We start from the raw sequence: 15,840 nt of genomic DNA on the forward strand, positions 1-15,840 counted from the left end.
CGCTAATCCTTGTTCAGTATGTGTTATGCGTTTGTCATGGAAGGTTTCGTCGTTTGATTTTAATTTATATGTTTATAAATTGAATAAATTTATCAATTTATAAATTGATATGCTTACAACAATGATAAATCTAGCATTTTGCAGTGTAAAACAGACTTTTTCGAGTGTGTTAACGGAAGAAAGTGACTTTATTGTGGACAATTTCTTTCTAACCCCTACAAAAATATGGCTACGCATAAAAAGAGAAATGTGAAAATATCAAAGAAGGTGATGACATTAGCGAATAAAATTGAGTTATTAGACAAAATTTCTAATGTCTCTCCTCAGTAAAATTTCTCCTCAGTGGCAAAACATTATAAAATCAATGAGTCAACGGTACGATCAATCAAAAAATCGGAAGAAAAAATCCGCCGTAGTGTCCGTGAAAACGCACTAATTGCTTAAAAAATTTGCTCTGTAACTCGTGATGTTAAATTAGAAAAAATGGAAAAGGCTTTAAATCTGTGGACAGAAGACCAAACTCAAAATAAAATTCCGTTAAGTTCACTCATCATTCATGAAAAGGCAAAACTCCTTTATCAACACTTTAGCAAAACTGGTGATAGCACTGGCGGGATGTTTTTTTTGCTAGCAAGCAAAGGCGCTGGTTTGAAAGATTTGTTTGAAATTTTTAATAAATATTACATTTAATATTAAATTGTTTCTTATTTTCATTTCGATGCCATATGCTTGCATTTCACTATGTACTGTCTATGTACAGAGTCATATTATGAAGGTACCTATAATACATACATAGACAAAATTTTAGACTAGTTTTTCTTATATATTTCATACTTTGGAACGGAACCCCTTTATTATTATGGGAGCCATAACTCAGTATTCGCGACATTTCTCAGGAACGTAACCTGAGATAATGTTTACTGTATAATGTTTTTAATGTACATATTCTATTATCCCTCTATTCAATTATCTATCATGGTCTTGGTCCCATACCCTGACAGACAATCAAAGTTCTACTGTACTTAGATTTCAGGAAGGCTTTTGATACTGTTGCACATAAAGAACTGCTGTATAAACTGGAGCAATGTGGCATTAAGGGCAAGTTACTGTTATGGATAAAGGGATGGTTAACTAGAAGAAGACAGAGTGGTTATCAATGGACACTGCTCTTCGTGGACTAATGTTATCAGTGGAATTTCCCAGGGTTCAGTGCTGCTTGTTGTTTTCAATATTTATTAACGATACTCATGAAGGTATATCAGGCTTAATGTGAAAGTTTGAAGATGATACAAAGGTTGGCAGAGCAGTTAATGACAGTAATGATGGTATGCTACTGCAACAAGATGTAGAAAAATTAGGTCAATGGGTTGAGAAATGACAGTTGAAGTTTAACACTGGCAAATATATATGGGTAGTAGTACTCTCAGAATAACTTATCAACTGTGTGGAACTACACTCAGGGTAGCAGAAAATGAAAGAGAACTGGGGAAATTGGGCAGGCAGATGTGAAATTCTCTAAGCAATGTAGTGATGTTGCTAGGAAAGTTCATGGGGCTTTGTCAATGATATACATAAACTTTTCTAGTAGAGATAAGGGATTATCCCTTTATACAAGGCCATGGTTAGGCCTCACTTTATAAATGATGCAGATCTGCTGGAACAGGTGCAGAGAAGGGCAGCCAGATTGGTGAAGGGAACAAAACAGATTAGGCATCTGTGGGATTACCTGATTGAGGTGTTTAAGGGCTTGAATGGATTGAGTAAGCTGAATGTGAATGGCATTCTTCCTCTTTCTGTGACTACACACACGAGGGGGCATAAATTTAAGTTGAGGAAAGATGAGTCGCAGGATACATGTGTGGAAGTTTGCCTTCAGCCAGCGAGTGGTTGATCGTTGGAATGGCTGTCCAGCTGTTGTTGTGGAAATGGATGGTAAGGATGGTGAAGTGTGTGTGTGTGTGGTTTTTTTTTTTTTTTTTTTTTGGCTGATGCTATATAAACTTGCTTTCTTGCATCATTTGCCATTACTACTACTGCTGCTGCTGCTATGACCAAAAGAGGTCATGTTGGAGAAATGATAGAAAGGAACAGAAGATATGCAATACTCAGTGCAGGGCTTTTTTTTTTTACTCAAATAATTAAAGCACAAGTGAAGGTGGTAACGAGATGAATGTAAAATAAGCAGTGCCAGACTGAGGATATTAGGAGAGTAAGAACACAATTACAGTTTCATATTTTGCAATAAAAATGTGACAATAGTCACAATGGCTAGTATATTAAAAATAAATTTAAAAATAACTAAATGCACAAGGCATAATACGTTAAGAGTTTATTATCTATATAATATCGGTGTATAGATACACCATAGACAACTCTTAAGAAACTACGAAGTAGTTGTTGTAGGCATCATTTGCTCTGCTTCTCATATTGTGCTCTGCCTTCACGACGAGTTGCCATGATATTGCACTACCTCGAATAAGTAACACTTCACTAATAGAGAAGACTATTGTTACTTATTCTCGGTGAGTACCGCCACCCAGACGGCACTGTTTCAAGGCTATTGGCCTATCATCAGTGGATGGGTAGGTACCCTGGTATTGTAGACATTACAGACAACTACTTCGTAGTTTCTTAAGAGTTGTCTATGGTGTATCTATACACCGATATTATATAGATAATAAACTCATAACTCTTAACGTATTATACCTTGTGCATTTAGTTATTTTTAAATATTGTCATATACACCTTTTGGCATCTCTCATATTGTGTGATTATCTTCACAATGATGGGTCGTCATGTCTGCAATACCAGGGTACCTGCCCATCCACTGTTGATAGGCCAATAGCCTTGAAACAGTGCCATCTGGGTGGTGGTACTCACTGAGAATAAGTAACAATAGTCTTCTCTATTAGTGAAGTATTACTTATTCGAGGTAGTGCAATATCATGGCAACTCGTCGTGAAGGCAGAGCACAATACGAGAAACAGAGCAAATGATGCCTACAACAACTACTTCGTAGTTTTTTAAGAGTTGTCTATGGTGTATCTATACACCGATATTATATAGATAATTAAAAATAAAGTATTTAAGGAAAGAGTTTTGGTTTGGCCAATTAACAGAAGAAGGAAAAAAGATGTATCGCCGAGTATAAAAAAGATTTAGAAAAAGGTTTCCCTTAGACAGACTAAAAGGGGCAAGTAAAAACATGAATGATACAATTATTCTTAAGTCAAAAAAAGAAAATATATCACAAGAGACTAAGATCAGTTGAAAATCCAAAATCTCTCATTTCTTCAATCTGCTTTAAATTATTAGAAAAATGCATGCTTCATAATCAGCCCAGATCTTCAATGAAAGACCAATACAGAGACCCATTATGATCTGCTGTAATATGCCGAGATGTCAAATTTTTAACATTAACTACTGGAATCAGGAGATGGACTTTCATTGCTGCTGTCTTCCTTGCCACATCTGCTGCACATTTAAGTTCGTTTCTGTTAATTTCCTCCTTTCTCTTTTCTTGAATAGTTATTTCTAATCAAGGTTCCTGTGCTATATTTCCCTAAGCTTATTCTATTGATGAGAGTACCTAATTTCAAATTTTAAGATTAATTACACTTGTCAAGTATTTTTCATGGGATCTAATATAGCTGAATAGATGGGATCTATCCAGTTATATTAAAGAGGGCAGCAAAGGAAGTAAGCAAGCCCTTAGCCATAATTATGAGAGCACCCTTGGATTCAGGGGAAGTCCCCACGGACAGATGTACAAATGTATCCCCAATTCACAAGGGGGGGGGGGATCAAAGAGTGATGAATAATTTCAGACATGTTAGTTTAACCTCTGTTCAGGAGAAAAATTTTGATATATCAAAATTTTTTCATTGGTGTGTTTTGGGTTCGGGTTGGGGTCCTTGACTTCTGATTCCGGTGCACGTAAAATCATTCATGGTACTGTGAGGGCAAGAATTCATTAAATTATTTTATCCGCCTACATTTGGATAGCATTGGTCTGAAGCCATTCTACATACCAAATTGAAGTTCGCTTTTATAATTTTAAAATATCAGTACTATGTAGAACCTGTTGAGCCTTGTAGCTTTGTTTTCATATTAATGATTTATTATACAATATTGGTGTAAATATAACCATAGTTTACCCATAAGTTTAACTACATAAATAGTGTTAAGGCATCGTTTGATTTTATCTCATATTGTGGCTACCTTCACAAGGAGATACCAGGTATTGCACTACTTCGAATAAACAACACTTCTCTAATAGAGCAGACTACTGTTATTTATTCTCTGTGGGCACCACCACCACCCAGAGAGCACCGTTTCGGAGCTTGTTGGCTCACTGATCGGTGGGCAGGCAGACCCTGGTAATGCAAACATGCCAAATGGTGTAGGTAATAATAATATTTAGAAGACTAAATGCATAAAGCATAATATGTTATGGGTTTGAAATTAACTATATAATATTGGTGTAAAAAAACCATAGTTAACCCATAAGTTTAACTACATAAGTAGTGTTAAGGCATCGTTTGATTTTATCTCATATTGTGGCTACCATCACAATGAGTTCCAGGTATTGCACTACTTCGAATAAACAATGCTTCCCTAATAGAGGAGACTACTGTTATGAGTGAGCAAACAAGCTCCAAAACAGTGCCGTTTGGGTGGTGGTGGTGGTGCCCATTTGATTTGATTTTTTTTTTTTTTAGGAGCATTAGCAACTAAGGCCATATTGCTCCGGGGATATGCAGTGGTCATTCCCTGACCTTTCCGCATCCTCCGTATTTGGTGGTCATGGGCTTGAACCCCAGTCTAATCAAGAAGCGTGTGCTATGCACTGCTGCTCCTGCCCACCTGGCTACGGAGGCGCTGGTGGTGCCCACTGGGAATAAATAACAGTAGTCTGCTCTATTAGAGAAGCATTGTTTATTCAAAGTAGTGCAATACCTGGTATCTCGTTGTGAAGGTAGCCACAATATGAGATAAAATCAAACGATGCCTTAACACTGCTTATGTAGTTAAACATGGGTAAACTACGGTGTATTTACACCAATATTAAATAGTTAATTTCAACCCATATTATAACTTGTACATTTAGTCTTCTAAAAAATTAATGATTTATGAATGTAATTGTAAAATTCATTAAAGTAACTACCATATTTCTTTGATTCTAAGATGCACTTTATTTCCCCTATAATCATCTCTAAAAACGGAGTGCATCTTACAATCGCAGTTTTTTCCTACGAATTTTCCCGTGCTTTGCACAGCACCACATGTTTTGTTTTTATGCAGAAACTTCACCTCCAAGATTGACCATTATCGCATTCTCTAATTCCATTGGAGAATAAAGTGGCGTGGGTGATTTCACGTGCTTTTGAAATGTGAAGCCACTGTTATTTCATTATAGTGGAGCTCACTCAGCAAAAACTAGGAAGTTTTGTTTGTATCTTCAAAAGTATGTAAGAAGTGGAGTTACTTTATTTCATTTTTTTTTTTGATCCCTTATTGCACATTAAAATGTCAAAAAGATTGCACTACGAAGCCGCATTGAAACAAAAAGTTATTGTGTATGCAAAAGAACAAGGAAATAGAGCTGCGGGTCGACATTTTGACATTAGTGAAGTAAATGTTCATCGTTGGAGAAATGATCGCAATTCCATATTTTCGTGCAAAACAACAACCAAGTGCTTTACAGGGCCTAAGAAAGGAAGATTTCCACAAGTCGATGAAGCTGTGATACGTTTTGTAATGGAGACACGTGCAAAAGGATTACCCATCACTCGACAAGCCATGCAATTGAAAGCCGGAGAAACTGCCAAATCCCTCAGAATAGAGAAAATAATTTTTAAAGGCAGTCGCGGCTGGTGCAACAGACTCATGCATTATAGTGGAGTATCGCTAAGGCGTCGAACATCTATCTGTCAAAAAATTTCTGCAGACTTTCAACAGAAGCTGATTAACTTTCAGCGACAGGTGATGAAATTAAGGAAAAAAAGAAACTGAGTTTAGTAAAATTGGAAATGCTAATGAAACCCCGGTCTTCTTCGATATGCCTTGAAATTACACCATCAACGCTAAAGGTGCTAAGGAAATCAAGATTATAAGTACAGGCTACGAAAAGCAGCATATCACTGTGATGCCATGCATCACCGCTGATGGTCGAAAGTTGCCATCATATTTAATTTTAAATCGAAAAACCATACCAAAGAATGAAATTTTCCCCAAAGATGTTATTGTGCATGCACAAAAAATGGATGGATGTCGGCAGAGCTTATGGAAGACTGGCTAAATGTTGTGTGGAATAGATGTCCTGGAAGTCTTCATAACCCACCTAGCATGCTAGTACTTGATGCATTTCGTGGACCTTTGTCCGAACGGGTCAAAAATAAAATCATGCAAAAACGTGGTGACTTGGTTGTGATTACTGGTGGCATGACTAGCCAACTGCAGCCACTCGACGTTTCAGTCAACAAACCATTTAAGGATTACTTGAGAAAGGAATATGAATCTTGGCTGTTGACCGACAACCTTCCTCTGACACTTTCCAGAAAAATTAAGAAAACGCCAGCATCAAAATTGGCAGAATGGGTATCAACAGCTTGGAAGCTGATCGCAGAAAGAATGGTCAAGCACTCATTTAAAAAACGTTGCATCACCAACACTCTAGATGGCTCAGAAGATGATATATTATGGGATAATGAAGATAACGATGGCTCAGAAGAATCTGACAGATTCAGATGCAGAATTCAGATGCAGAATCAGATGCAGATATCGACAGCTCAGAAGATTCAGAAGGAAGTGATGAATAATATACCTACTGATAAATACAGGTACTATTGTTGTTAGTAAATTGAATTCTATTATAATAAAAATATTTTTTAGATTTATTTTAGTGTTTCATTTTATTTATTTATTTTTTCTTAGAATCAAAGCTTTTTTTTTTTTTGAAATTAAGGTACTGAAATTAAGGTGCGTCTTAGAATCAAAGAAATACAGTAAGTTATGCCGAGGTTGCTCATGCTGCAACACAGGATGAGCAAAAATCCTCCAAACATGATCTATGAATGCAATTGTTAAATTCATTAGACTAACCAAATTATTCTGAGGCTGCTGATGTTGCGATGCAGGAGGAGCAAACAAAGCCAAAGGCAGTAATAATCAAGGCTGTCACGGATCAGATTAGATCAACCGATGAAATTAAGAAGCAACTTCTGGCATCTGTTCAGTCTAAATTAAAAGGCATGAAAGTTATTGCTGCAAGACCTATAACTGATAAGCAGGTGGTGCCGTAGGCAGTCTGAACAAGACACTAAAAATATCCTGTTTTGTCCTAAAGTTGGTTGAACTTGGAATGGAGATTGAGAGACAGACTGGTTGTTTTTAATGTTAACAAAGAAGTTTCTCGAGAGGAGTATCTAGACCAGCTATGGATAAGAAATTTCAAAGATGGTGGCTTCAGTCAAGATAATGTGCGATCGAAAGTTACCGTATGCCACCGAGACCAGACATTGGGTGACATTGCACAGTGTTAAGGACCTGTTGATACCTACACAGTTCTTCTCTGCATGGCTTTTGACCATGTGGGGGTGATCCCTTCTGCGGACACTGTTCTGGGTGGGGGCCGCTCTTATAGAGATTGTCCAGATCTGAATAGTGATCTGAAATGCATAAACTTCTGGAGGCATAGGGTCCCCTCCAATCATGCTGCCACAAATAAGAGATCTGAAATTGAATCAAGTGTTGGATTTAGAAAAACAAAGAAAGGACTATGGCTGATGTTTGGGGGTGGTGTGGTGCGCAGTAGTTTGTGCATGTTAGAATGTGACAGTTCAAATGGATTCAGATGTTTTGGCTCTCATGGTTCTGCCCATGGAGGTGGGGTCATCCATGCTTGTCCTGGTAACATTGAGGCATTTTGTATTGCTGTTCCTTCATGGTGCTTAGTCACTTAGGTTTGAATTATGTTTTGTGCACATCTGATATCAGGAGCAGACAGAAGATAACTGCTGCGAGTGTACAACTTGTGAACTTCAGAATTGTGCACAATAGTATCAATGGTAACTTAGATACAACTGCTGCAGCGCACTGCTTGGTCTGGACTCTAGAACTTATATTGGCTGGTATAGTTGACTTAAAGGCCTGTATGGGCCATAGTGTAGTCTACTAATTGTAGATTACATTGTTAAGTATGGTTTAATAAATAGTAGTGACCTACCTCCATGTGGTGAGGTAACTTGTGGGGGGAGTGTCTGACCCTGTTGGCGGGGCTAAATAGTCATATCTCTTTTTAGTTTATTTACACTTGAGTTTACCCAAGTTGAGGATCTCTGTGTTTTGTATATTAACCAATCATATGAAGGTTGAGATGTTAGACACAGATGAACTAATGTCATATATGGGCAAAAGCCAAGGGGGACAACAGATAATGGTTCACTCAAATGTAATGTGATGTGATGACCTGGGCTTCCAGGATTCCGTAACTCACATTCTGCAGTTCCAAGTGGTTCTTGTGCCATCTAGGACAAAAAAATGTAACATCTGTATGCTACTATCATATTATTACTGTTCTATTAGTTTTTACCACAGAAAAAGAGGCACACAATCCTCTAAACATATAATCTATTAATGTAATTGTTAAATTCATTAAACTAAGTAAATTATGAATATACAATATAGTGTAGTGTGATTCTTCAGCAAATTTTGCATTTTTGAAGGATGCTGTAGGTGTTTCCATATATTTCCAGTAACATCTGAGAGTATGGAATCTCCATTTACATTCTTTTTGGTGTCTCAAGTGGTTCATTATTGATAAGGCTGGTGATGGCATCAATTAACCAGACTTAATGGAGAGCAGTTTTCCTTAGACTGGTATTTCTTCTTTTAAGTCAGTGATGTTGGAACCGCAGCATATTTTGACTTTTTATGCCAATGGCTGATGCTAGCCAGTATATGCAAGAGATGTTGTCCAGTACAGATGGCTGTAAACTGCTTGATATTTTGTTAGTGAGTTAGTTTTATTACAAATACTTCCATATAGCATTAACTGCATGATTTGTCAAGAAAGGCAATGACAAAACACAACTTATTTTAGTGTCTAGCTCTAGTTACACACTACTTCAATATTAATACACATTTAAAATACTGGTAACTAAACAGGAAAAGATAACAGGCCCAAGAATATTATAGACAAACTAAGTTAAATGACAATCTGAATTACTGATTATTCAACAATAAGCAAGGGTAAAAAAAAAAATTATTTATTGTTTAATAATTACCGTGTAATATCGCCCCAGTACCATTCTGCTTCTTGTAAAGATTTTGGTCCATCGTTGGGCCTAGGGAGAATAATACCATCAGAACCATCAACTGATCCTAAAACATGGATTCCATTATTATTGATGCTACCTGGACTGCCAACATTAATAAAATCTCCTGATGGTTGAGAAACCCTTGATGGTCTTCGGGGAGGAATAGCTGGGATAAAGGAAAATATCTGGATGTAAATTTTATGTAAGTAAAGGTTTTATAGAATTATTTAACAAAAGATGCAAATCTGTTCATTAAATGGCATTTTTGCAAGCAGGTGCTAGATAATGTAAATGAGCTGTGCTGACAATATGCATTTAATAGAGATCAACTTATTATCCAGTACTTACTAACTTTTTAAATACCCACACATTTAAATTCCTCTTTGTGGGACTTCTTCAGGGTATTAACAAGTATTAGGTTTTGCTATTACTACAGAAAAGAAATGCTGTAGTAATAGCAAAAATCAAAGTAATCATAAATTACTATATGTATTTAGAATTAAACAAATTATAGAATGACGTTAAAAAACAATTCAGGTTTCGAGTCTTTGAATTAGAGTCTGGATGAATGGTTTCAATGCAATGTAATCTTATTGTCTGAAATTCCTAATATTGTGTGATCACTATTGTTGATGAACTGGCTTCACTTGCTGCTTTGTTTCTGTTGTGGCACTGAGGGTCTACTGATTTCTAGATGCATTGTGCATGCTAATGAATTCTTTATGGCAGTACGAAGCAGCAATTGTAATAATTACAAATGTTCAAAGCTGTAGGAGAGTTGTTCTGGAAGCTACAACAGTTTTTATAACAAAAAAAAAATACTATTAAAGGTATAAATCAAAATGGATGCCGTGTAACCTTAGCGTTAACCTCAAAATGGTAGTTTAGTTAACGTGCAGAGGAAAACAATGCACGGAATTAATGTATATTATCAGGCAACCAGGGTACGTCTGCCAGGGGCAAAGGTTGATGACGTTGTAGAGCGAATATCATCTTTTAAGGGCACAAAAGGTGATATAGTTGTACACGTTGGCACTAATGATATTAAGAGCAGGAGACCGGCAGAATTACTTAACAAGTACAGGACACTGTTCAACAAAAGCCGAGAATTAGGGTTGAATTTGAAAGTGTCTGCAATTCTGCCCAGACACGATAGGAGGGAGTATGTGATGAGAGCCTTGTCGATCAATTCGGCCCTGGAAAGATAGTGCAAGGCTCAAGGGGTAGAATTTTTTTCAGCCTGGACTGTACTTGTTAACAGGAGAGATTGCTTCTACAGGGATGGGATACACTTAATAGAAAGGGTGCAAGAATATTTGCTGATGCTATCGAGGCAGTGTTAGGTGGGTCAGAAAACTGCTAGCTTGGGGGGAGACAAAGACCAATAGATTGACAGTAGCCACTGGCAGAGGTGAAAGAGATTCTTGCACTGCTTCTATTAGAATGAGCAGAAGCCTGAAAAACAAGATGCATGATATTTCAGAGACTGCTGGGAGCCATTGTGGTACAAGTAAACACATGGGTTGTGTTAGGGTAGCTAAGAATAGAAACAGGTGCAGGTATACTTGCGTGTACACCAATGCTAGGAGTTTAGTAAATAAATTTGATGAATTTGAGGTATTGCTCAAAACATCAAAGGCAGATATTGTTGGGATATTAGAGACGTGGTGTCACACAGATATAAGGAATGCAGAACTGGAATTTGGGGAGTACAACGTCTACAGAAAGGATAGGAAGGGGGGAGGGGTTATGCTATTAGTTAAGAAACACATAAAAACCAAGGAAGTGAAGCCAGTCGACATCGCTGGACAGTGCAGTGTTGAGTCAGTTTGGTGTGACATAAGCATTGGGAGATCAAAATTGAGTAGGAGTGTGCTATAGGCCTAATGACTCTGATGAGTATAATAAGAAACTGTACAGGGAAATAGAGTGGGCAAGTAAATCAGAGAGTCTTATAATGGGAGATTTTAATTTCCCAGATATTGACTGGAATTTGGGGGCTAGTCACTCACACACTAGCAGGGCTTTTGGGGATTTATTGGATGATTGTTTTCTACATCAGCATGTTCGGGAGGCAACTAGAGGGAGTAATACTCTTGATTTGATTATCAGCAGTGATTCTTCATGCATTAAGAATCTGCAGATAAATGAACCAATAGGTGGTAGTGATCACAGTGTGCTGAAGTGGGATTTACTCAAAGAGGTAACTACCATTAGGGGTAAAGGGAAGGGTTATTGCTTCCATAAAGGCGACTACGATAGACTGAGACAGTATTTAAATTCTATACAGTGGGACCAACTGATGATGTTACCAACAGCAAATTCAAAATGGGAAGCATTCAAAGAACTTATCTTGGAAGCTACTAGGCTTTACATACCAACTAAGAAATATTGTTCAAGGTTTAGGCCAAAATGGATGTCAGATGAAGTAATGAGGCATATGGCAGAGAAGAAAAATGCATGGGATACTTACAAATTAACACATGACACAGAAGCCTATGATAGATACAAGTTGATATGCAACCAAGTTACAAAGGAGGTTAGGCAGGCGAAGGCAGATTACGAGAAATCCTTGGCAAGGGATGCAAAGAAAAACAGCAAAGAGTTCTTTACTTATGTAAACTCTAGAAGGAAGGGGATGAATCAGATTGGTCCACTTGATATTGATGGGTCAACTGTTGATGATCCTGCTCAGGTAGCTAACAAACTAAATGAATATTCTGCATGGACATTCACACATGAGGAGTTATTCAGCGAGGGGAATGCCCGAGGTGTATTCAACTCTAGCAGTAAGCTACAGAATCTTGAAATAACTGGGAGTAAAGTGGAGGAGAAACTGTTGAAGATAAACACAAGAAAGGCACCCGGGGTGGATGGGATCTATCCAGTTATATTAAAGGAGGCAACAAAGGAAGTAAGCAAACCCTTAGCCATAATTATGAGAGCTTCCTTGGACTCAGGGGAGGTACCCATAGACTGGAAATGTGCAAATGTAACCCCAATTCACAAAGGAGGATCAAAGGCTGACACAAGTAATTATAGACCTGTGAGCTTAACTTCTGTTCCAGGAAAATTAATGGAGGCACTGGTTAAAGAAGCACTGCAGGATCATTTAGACAAGACTTCAGTTATAGCTCGGACACAGCATGGCTTTGTTAAGGGGAAGTCTTGCCTGACCAATTTGATTGGATATTATGATGCAGTCACAAAAGAACTGGATGCAGGGAATAACTTTGATATTATATACTTGGATCTTAGAAAGACTTTTGATACTGTTGCACATGGAAGACTGCTACACAAATTGGAGCAGTGTGACATTGGAGACAAATTGCTGCTATGGATAAAGGGGTGGTTGAGGGGGAGAAGAAAGAGAGTGGTAATCAATGGACACTGCTCATCGTGGACTAATGTTATTAGTGGAGTCCCTCAGGGCTCAGTGTTGGGTCCATTATTGTTTTCTGTATTTATAAATGATATTGATGATGGTATATCAAGCTTAATGTCCAAGTTTGCAGACGATACAAAGGTTGGCAGGGTTGTCAAGGACACTACTGACACTATGCTGCTGCAACGGGATCTGGAAAGGTTGAGCAGATGGTCTGAGAGGTGGCAAATGAAGTTTAACATTGACAAATGTAAAGTACTACACATGGGAAACAGCAACCCCAGAGCAACGTATCAACTCTGTGGTACTACACTGACAGTGGTAGAGAATGAAAGGGACCTGGGGGTGGTTGTGCAGGCAGATATGAAGTTCTCTGAGCAGTGCAGACGGGCTGCAAGAGTAGCTCATGGAGTATTGTCAATGATAGACAGGAATTTTTCCAGCAGGGATAAGGAGGTGATTATTCCCTTGTATAAGGCAATGGTCAGGCCACACCTAGAGTACTGTATACAGGTCTGGAGGCCTCATTTCAAGAAGGATGTAGAGCTGCTGGAACGAGTACAGAGAAGGGCAACAAGATTAGTGAATGGAACAAAGGGGTGCTCTTACGAAGAAAGGCTTAAGTTTTGCAAATTACAGTGTCTGGAGACTAGGCACCAGCGAGGTGATCTGATAGAGGTGTATAAAGCCTTGAATGGTTTGAGCATGCTCAATGCTGATGGGATTCTTCCTCTAGCTCAGAATAATCACCTGAGAGGGCATAAATTCAAATTCAGGAAAGACAGATGTAGGATAGATGTGCGGAAATTTGCCTTTAGCCAGCGGGTGGTTGGTTGGTGGACCAGACTTCCATCCCTTGTAGTGGAGGTTGATAGCCTAAATAAGTCTAAATAAGGCTCAGCTGGACAGGTATTTTGAACGAACAGAGGGGTGAAGTGGGTTTTTTTTTTTTTTTTTTTTTTTTGGCTGATGCTGCATAAGCTTGCTTTCTTGCATCAAATGCCTCTACTAATGCTAATGCAACTGTCAATCACATAGTATAACAGTGGCATATTATATTGCACTATATATTGTGCTAATTTGTATAATATTTTAGGAAAAAATATTAACTCAAAACATAAAGCATTAGGTGTAATAACCAATTCATGCAAAAAACAGAGAGAGAGAGAGAGAGAGAAAAATGGCAAGCTGTGCCGTGAATATTAACATACCCAGAATAATTAACAGTCCCGCCAACATGAATAGAGGATTTGGTTGACATATTTTTCAAATATCAATGCACCTGATTCAAGTGGGACCTGAATATCAACTAAATGAACATTTTAGACTTTCAGCTATGAGGACTGTTCAGCAAGGAATGATCATAATCTTTTCACAACATATCTTTATTAATCATCCATATTTTGACGGTCCTTTTCAAAATAGCCCCATTTGATGAAATGCACTTACTCCAACATTTTTGCCATTCTTCAAACATGTAGTGGAAGACATTTTTTGACATGTGTTTGAGAATTGCCTCTGATGTCTTTACAACTTCTTCTGACAACTAGAAATGTTTTCCTTGCAGCTCTTTCGTTAACTTTGGAAATAAAAAAATCATAGGGTGCAAGGTCAGGGCCAAAGGAGAGATGAGGAGATATTAATGCTGGCTAAGTACTAAATAACATTATAAGCAATGTGAGGTCTCACAGTGTCGTGATACAGCATCCACCCACCTGCATGCAACTGTGGTAATTGGTGATGAATGTGATCCCTCAGTGTGCGGTACAGTTCTATAGTAAGGTTCCATAACAGTCTCAAGATGTGGTTTATATGCTGGTAAACCATTCCTGCATAAGCCACAACTTTTGCTTTTATTTTTTTGTGTTGGTGATGATGTAGACTACTAAACAGAGCTTTGTTGCTTACTCTCCAGGTCAAAATGATGAAACCATGTCTCATCTGTCACTATCACCTTGTGCAGAACCTTACCATCTTCAGTAACCATCTGTTTCAGTTCCTGACAAAAGTTCATGCAAACTTGCTAATCCCTCAGGTGTGAGTAGTGTTAGAAGTAAGCTAGATAATCTTGTAATAACAGAGAGTAAAGTGGAGGAGAAATTGTTGAAGATAAACATAAGAAAGGCACTTGGAGTGGAAGGAATCTATCCAGTTATATTAAAGGAGGTGGCAAAGGAAGTAAGCAAACCCTTAGCCATATAATATGAGAGCTTCCCTGGACTCAGGGGAGGTACTCATGGACTGGAGATGTACAAATGTGACCCCAATCCACAAAGGAGGATCAAAGGGAGACACAGGTAATTACAGACCTGTTAGTTTAACTTTTGTTCCAGGGAAATTAATGGAGGCACTGGTTAAAGAAGCATTGCAGGATCATCTAGACAAGACTTCAGTTATAGCTCGGACACAGCATGGGTTTGTTAAGTGGAAGTCTTGTCTGACTAATTTGATTGGACACTATGATGTAGTCACAAAGGAACTGGATGCAAAGAATAACTCTGATATCATATATTTGGATCTTAGAAAGGCCTTTAATACTGCTGAACATGGAAGATTGCTGCACAAATTGGAGCACTGTGGCATTGGAAGCAAATTGCTGCTATGGATAAAGGGATGGTTGAGTGGGAGAAGACAGAGAGTGGTAATCAATGGACACTGCTCTTTGAGGACTAATGTTATTAGTGGAGTCCCTCAGGGTTCAGTGTTGGGTCCATTGTTGTTTTCTGTATTTATAAATGATATTGATGATGGTATATCAAGCTTAATTTTAAAGTTTGCAGACGATACGAAGGTTGGGAGGGTTGTTAATGACACTAATGACAGTACACTGCTGCAGCAGGATCTAGAAAAGTTGAGCAGATGCGCTGAGAGGTGGCAAATGAAGTTTAACATTGACAAATGTAAAGTACTACATATGGGAAGCAGTAATCCCAGAGTAACTTATCAACTCTGTGGTACCACACTAACAGTGGTAGAGAATGAAAAGGACCTGGGGGTAATTGTGCAGGCAGATATGAAGTTTTCTGAGCAGTGCAGACAGTCTGCAAGAGTAGCTCACAGTGTCTTGTCAATGATATACAGGAATTTTTCTAGCAGGGATGAGGAGGTGATTATCCCCTTATATAAGGCAATGGT

At 38.1% G+C, this 15,840-nt stretch overlaps 1 protein-coding gene across 5 annotated transcripts in view; it reads right to left on the minus strand.

The window, feature by feature from the left end:
* The window catches only part of Pi3K21B (phosphatidylinositol 3-kinase regulatory subunit alpha), a 519,263-nt gene that overhangs the window by 128,357 nt on the left and 375,066 nt on the right, over nucleotides 1–15,840 (minus strand). For all 5 annotated transcript variants that reach the window (XM_090372927.1, XM_090372928.1, XM_090372924.1 and 2 more), the window contains one exon: nucleotides 9,288–9,486. In XM_090372927.1, coding sequence (XP_090229053.1) covers nucleotides 9,288–9,486 — 199 coding nt within the window. The remainder of the gene's footprint in view (nucleotides 1–9,287; nucleotides 9,487–15,840) is intronic.

Source organism: Mastigoproctus giganteus, chromosome 4 (genome assembly GCF_048544385.1).
Source record: "Mastigoproctus giganteus isolate SK-2022 chromosome 4, ASM4854438v1, whole genome shotgun sequence".
In the NCBI taxonomy this organism is placed as follows: Eukaryota; Metazoa; Arthropoda; class Arachnida; order Uropygi; family Thelyphonidae; genus Mastigoproctus; species Mastigoproctus giganteus.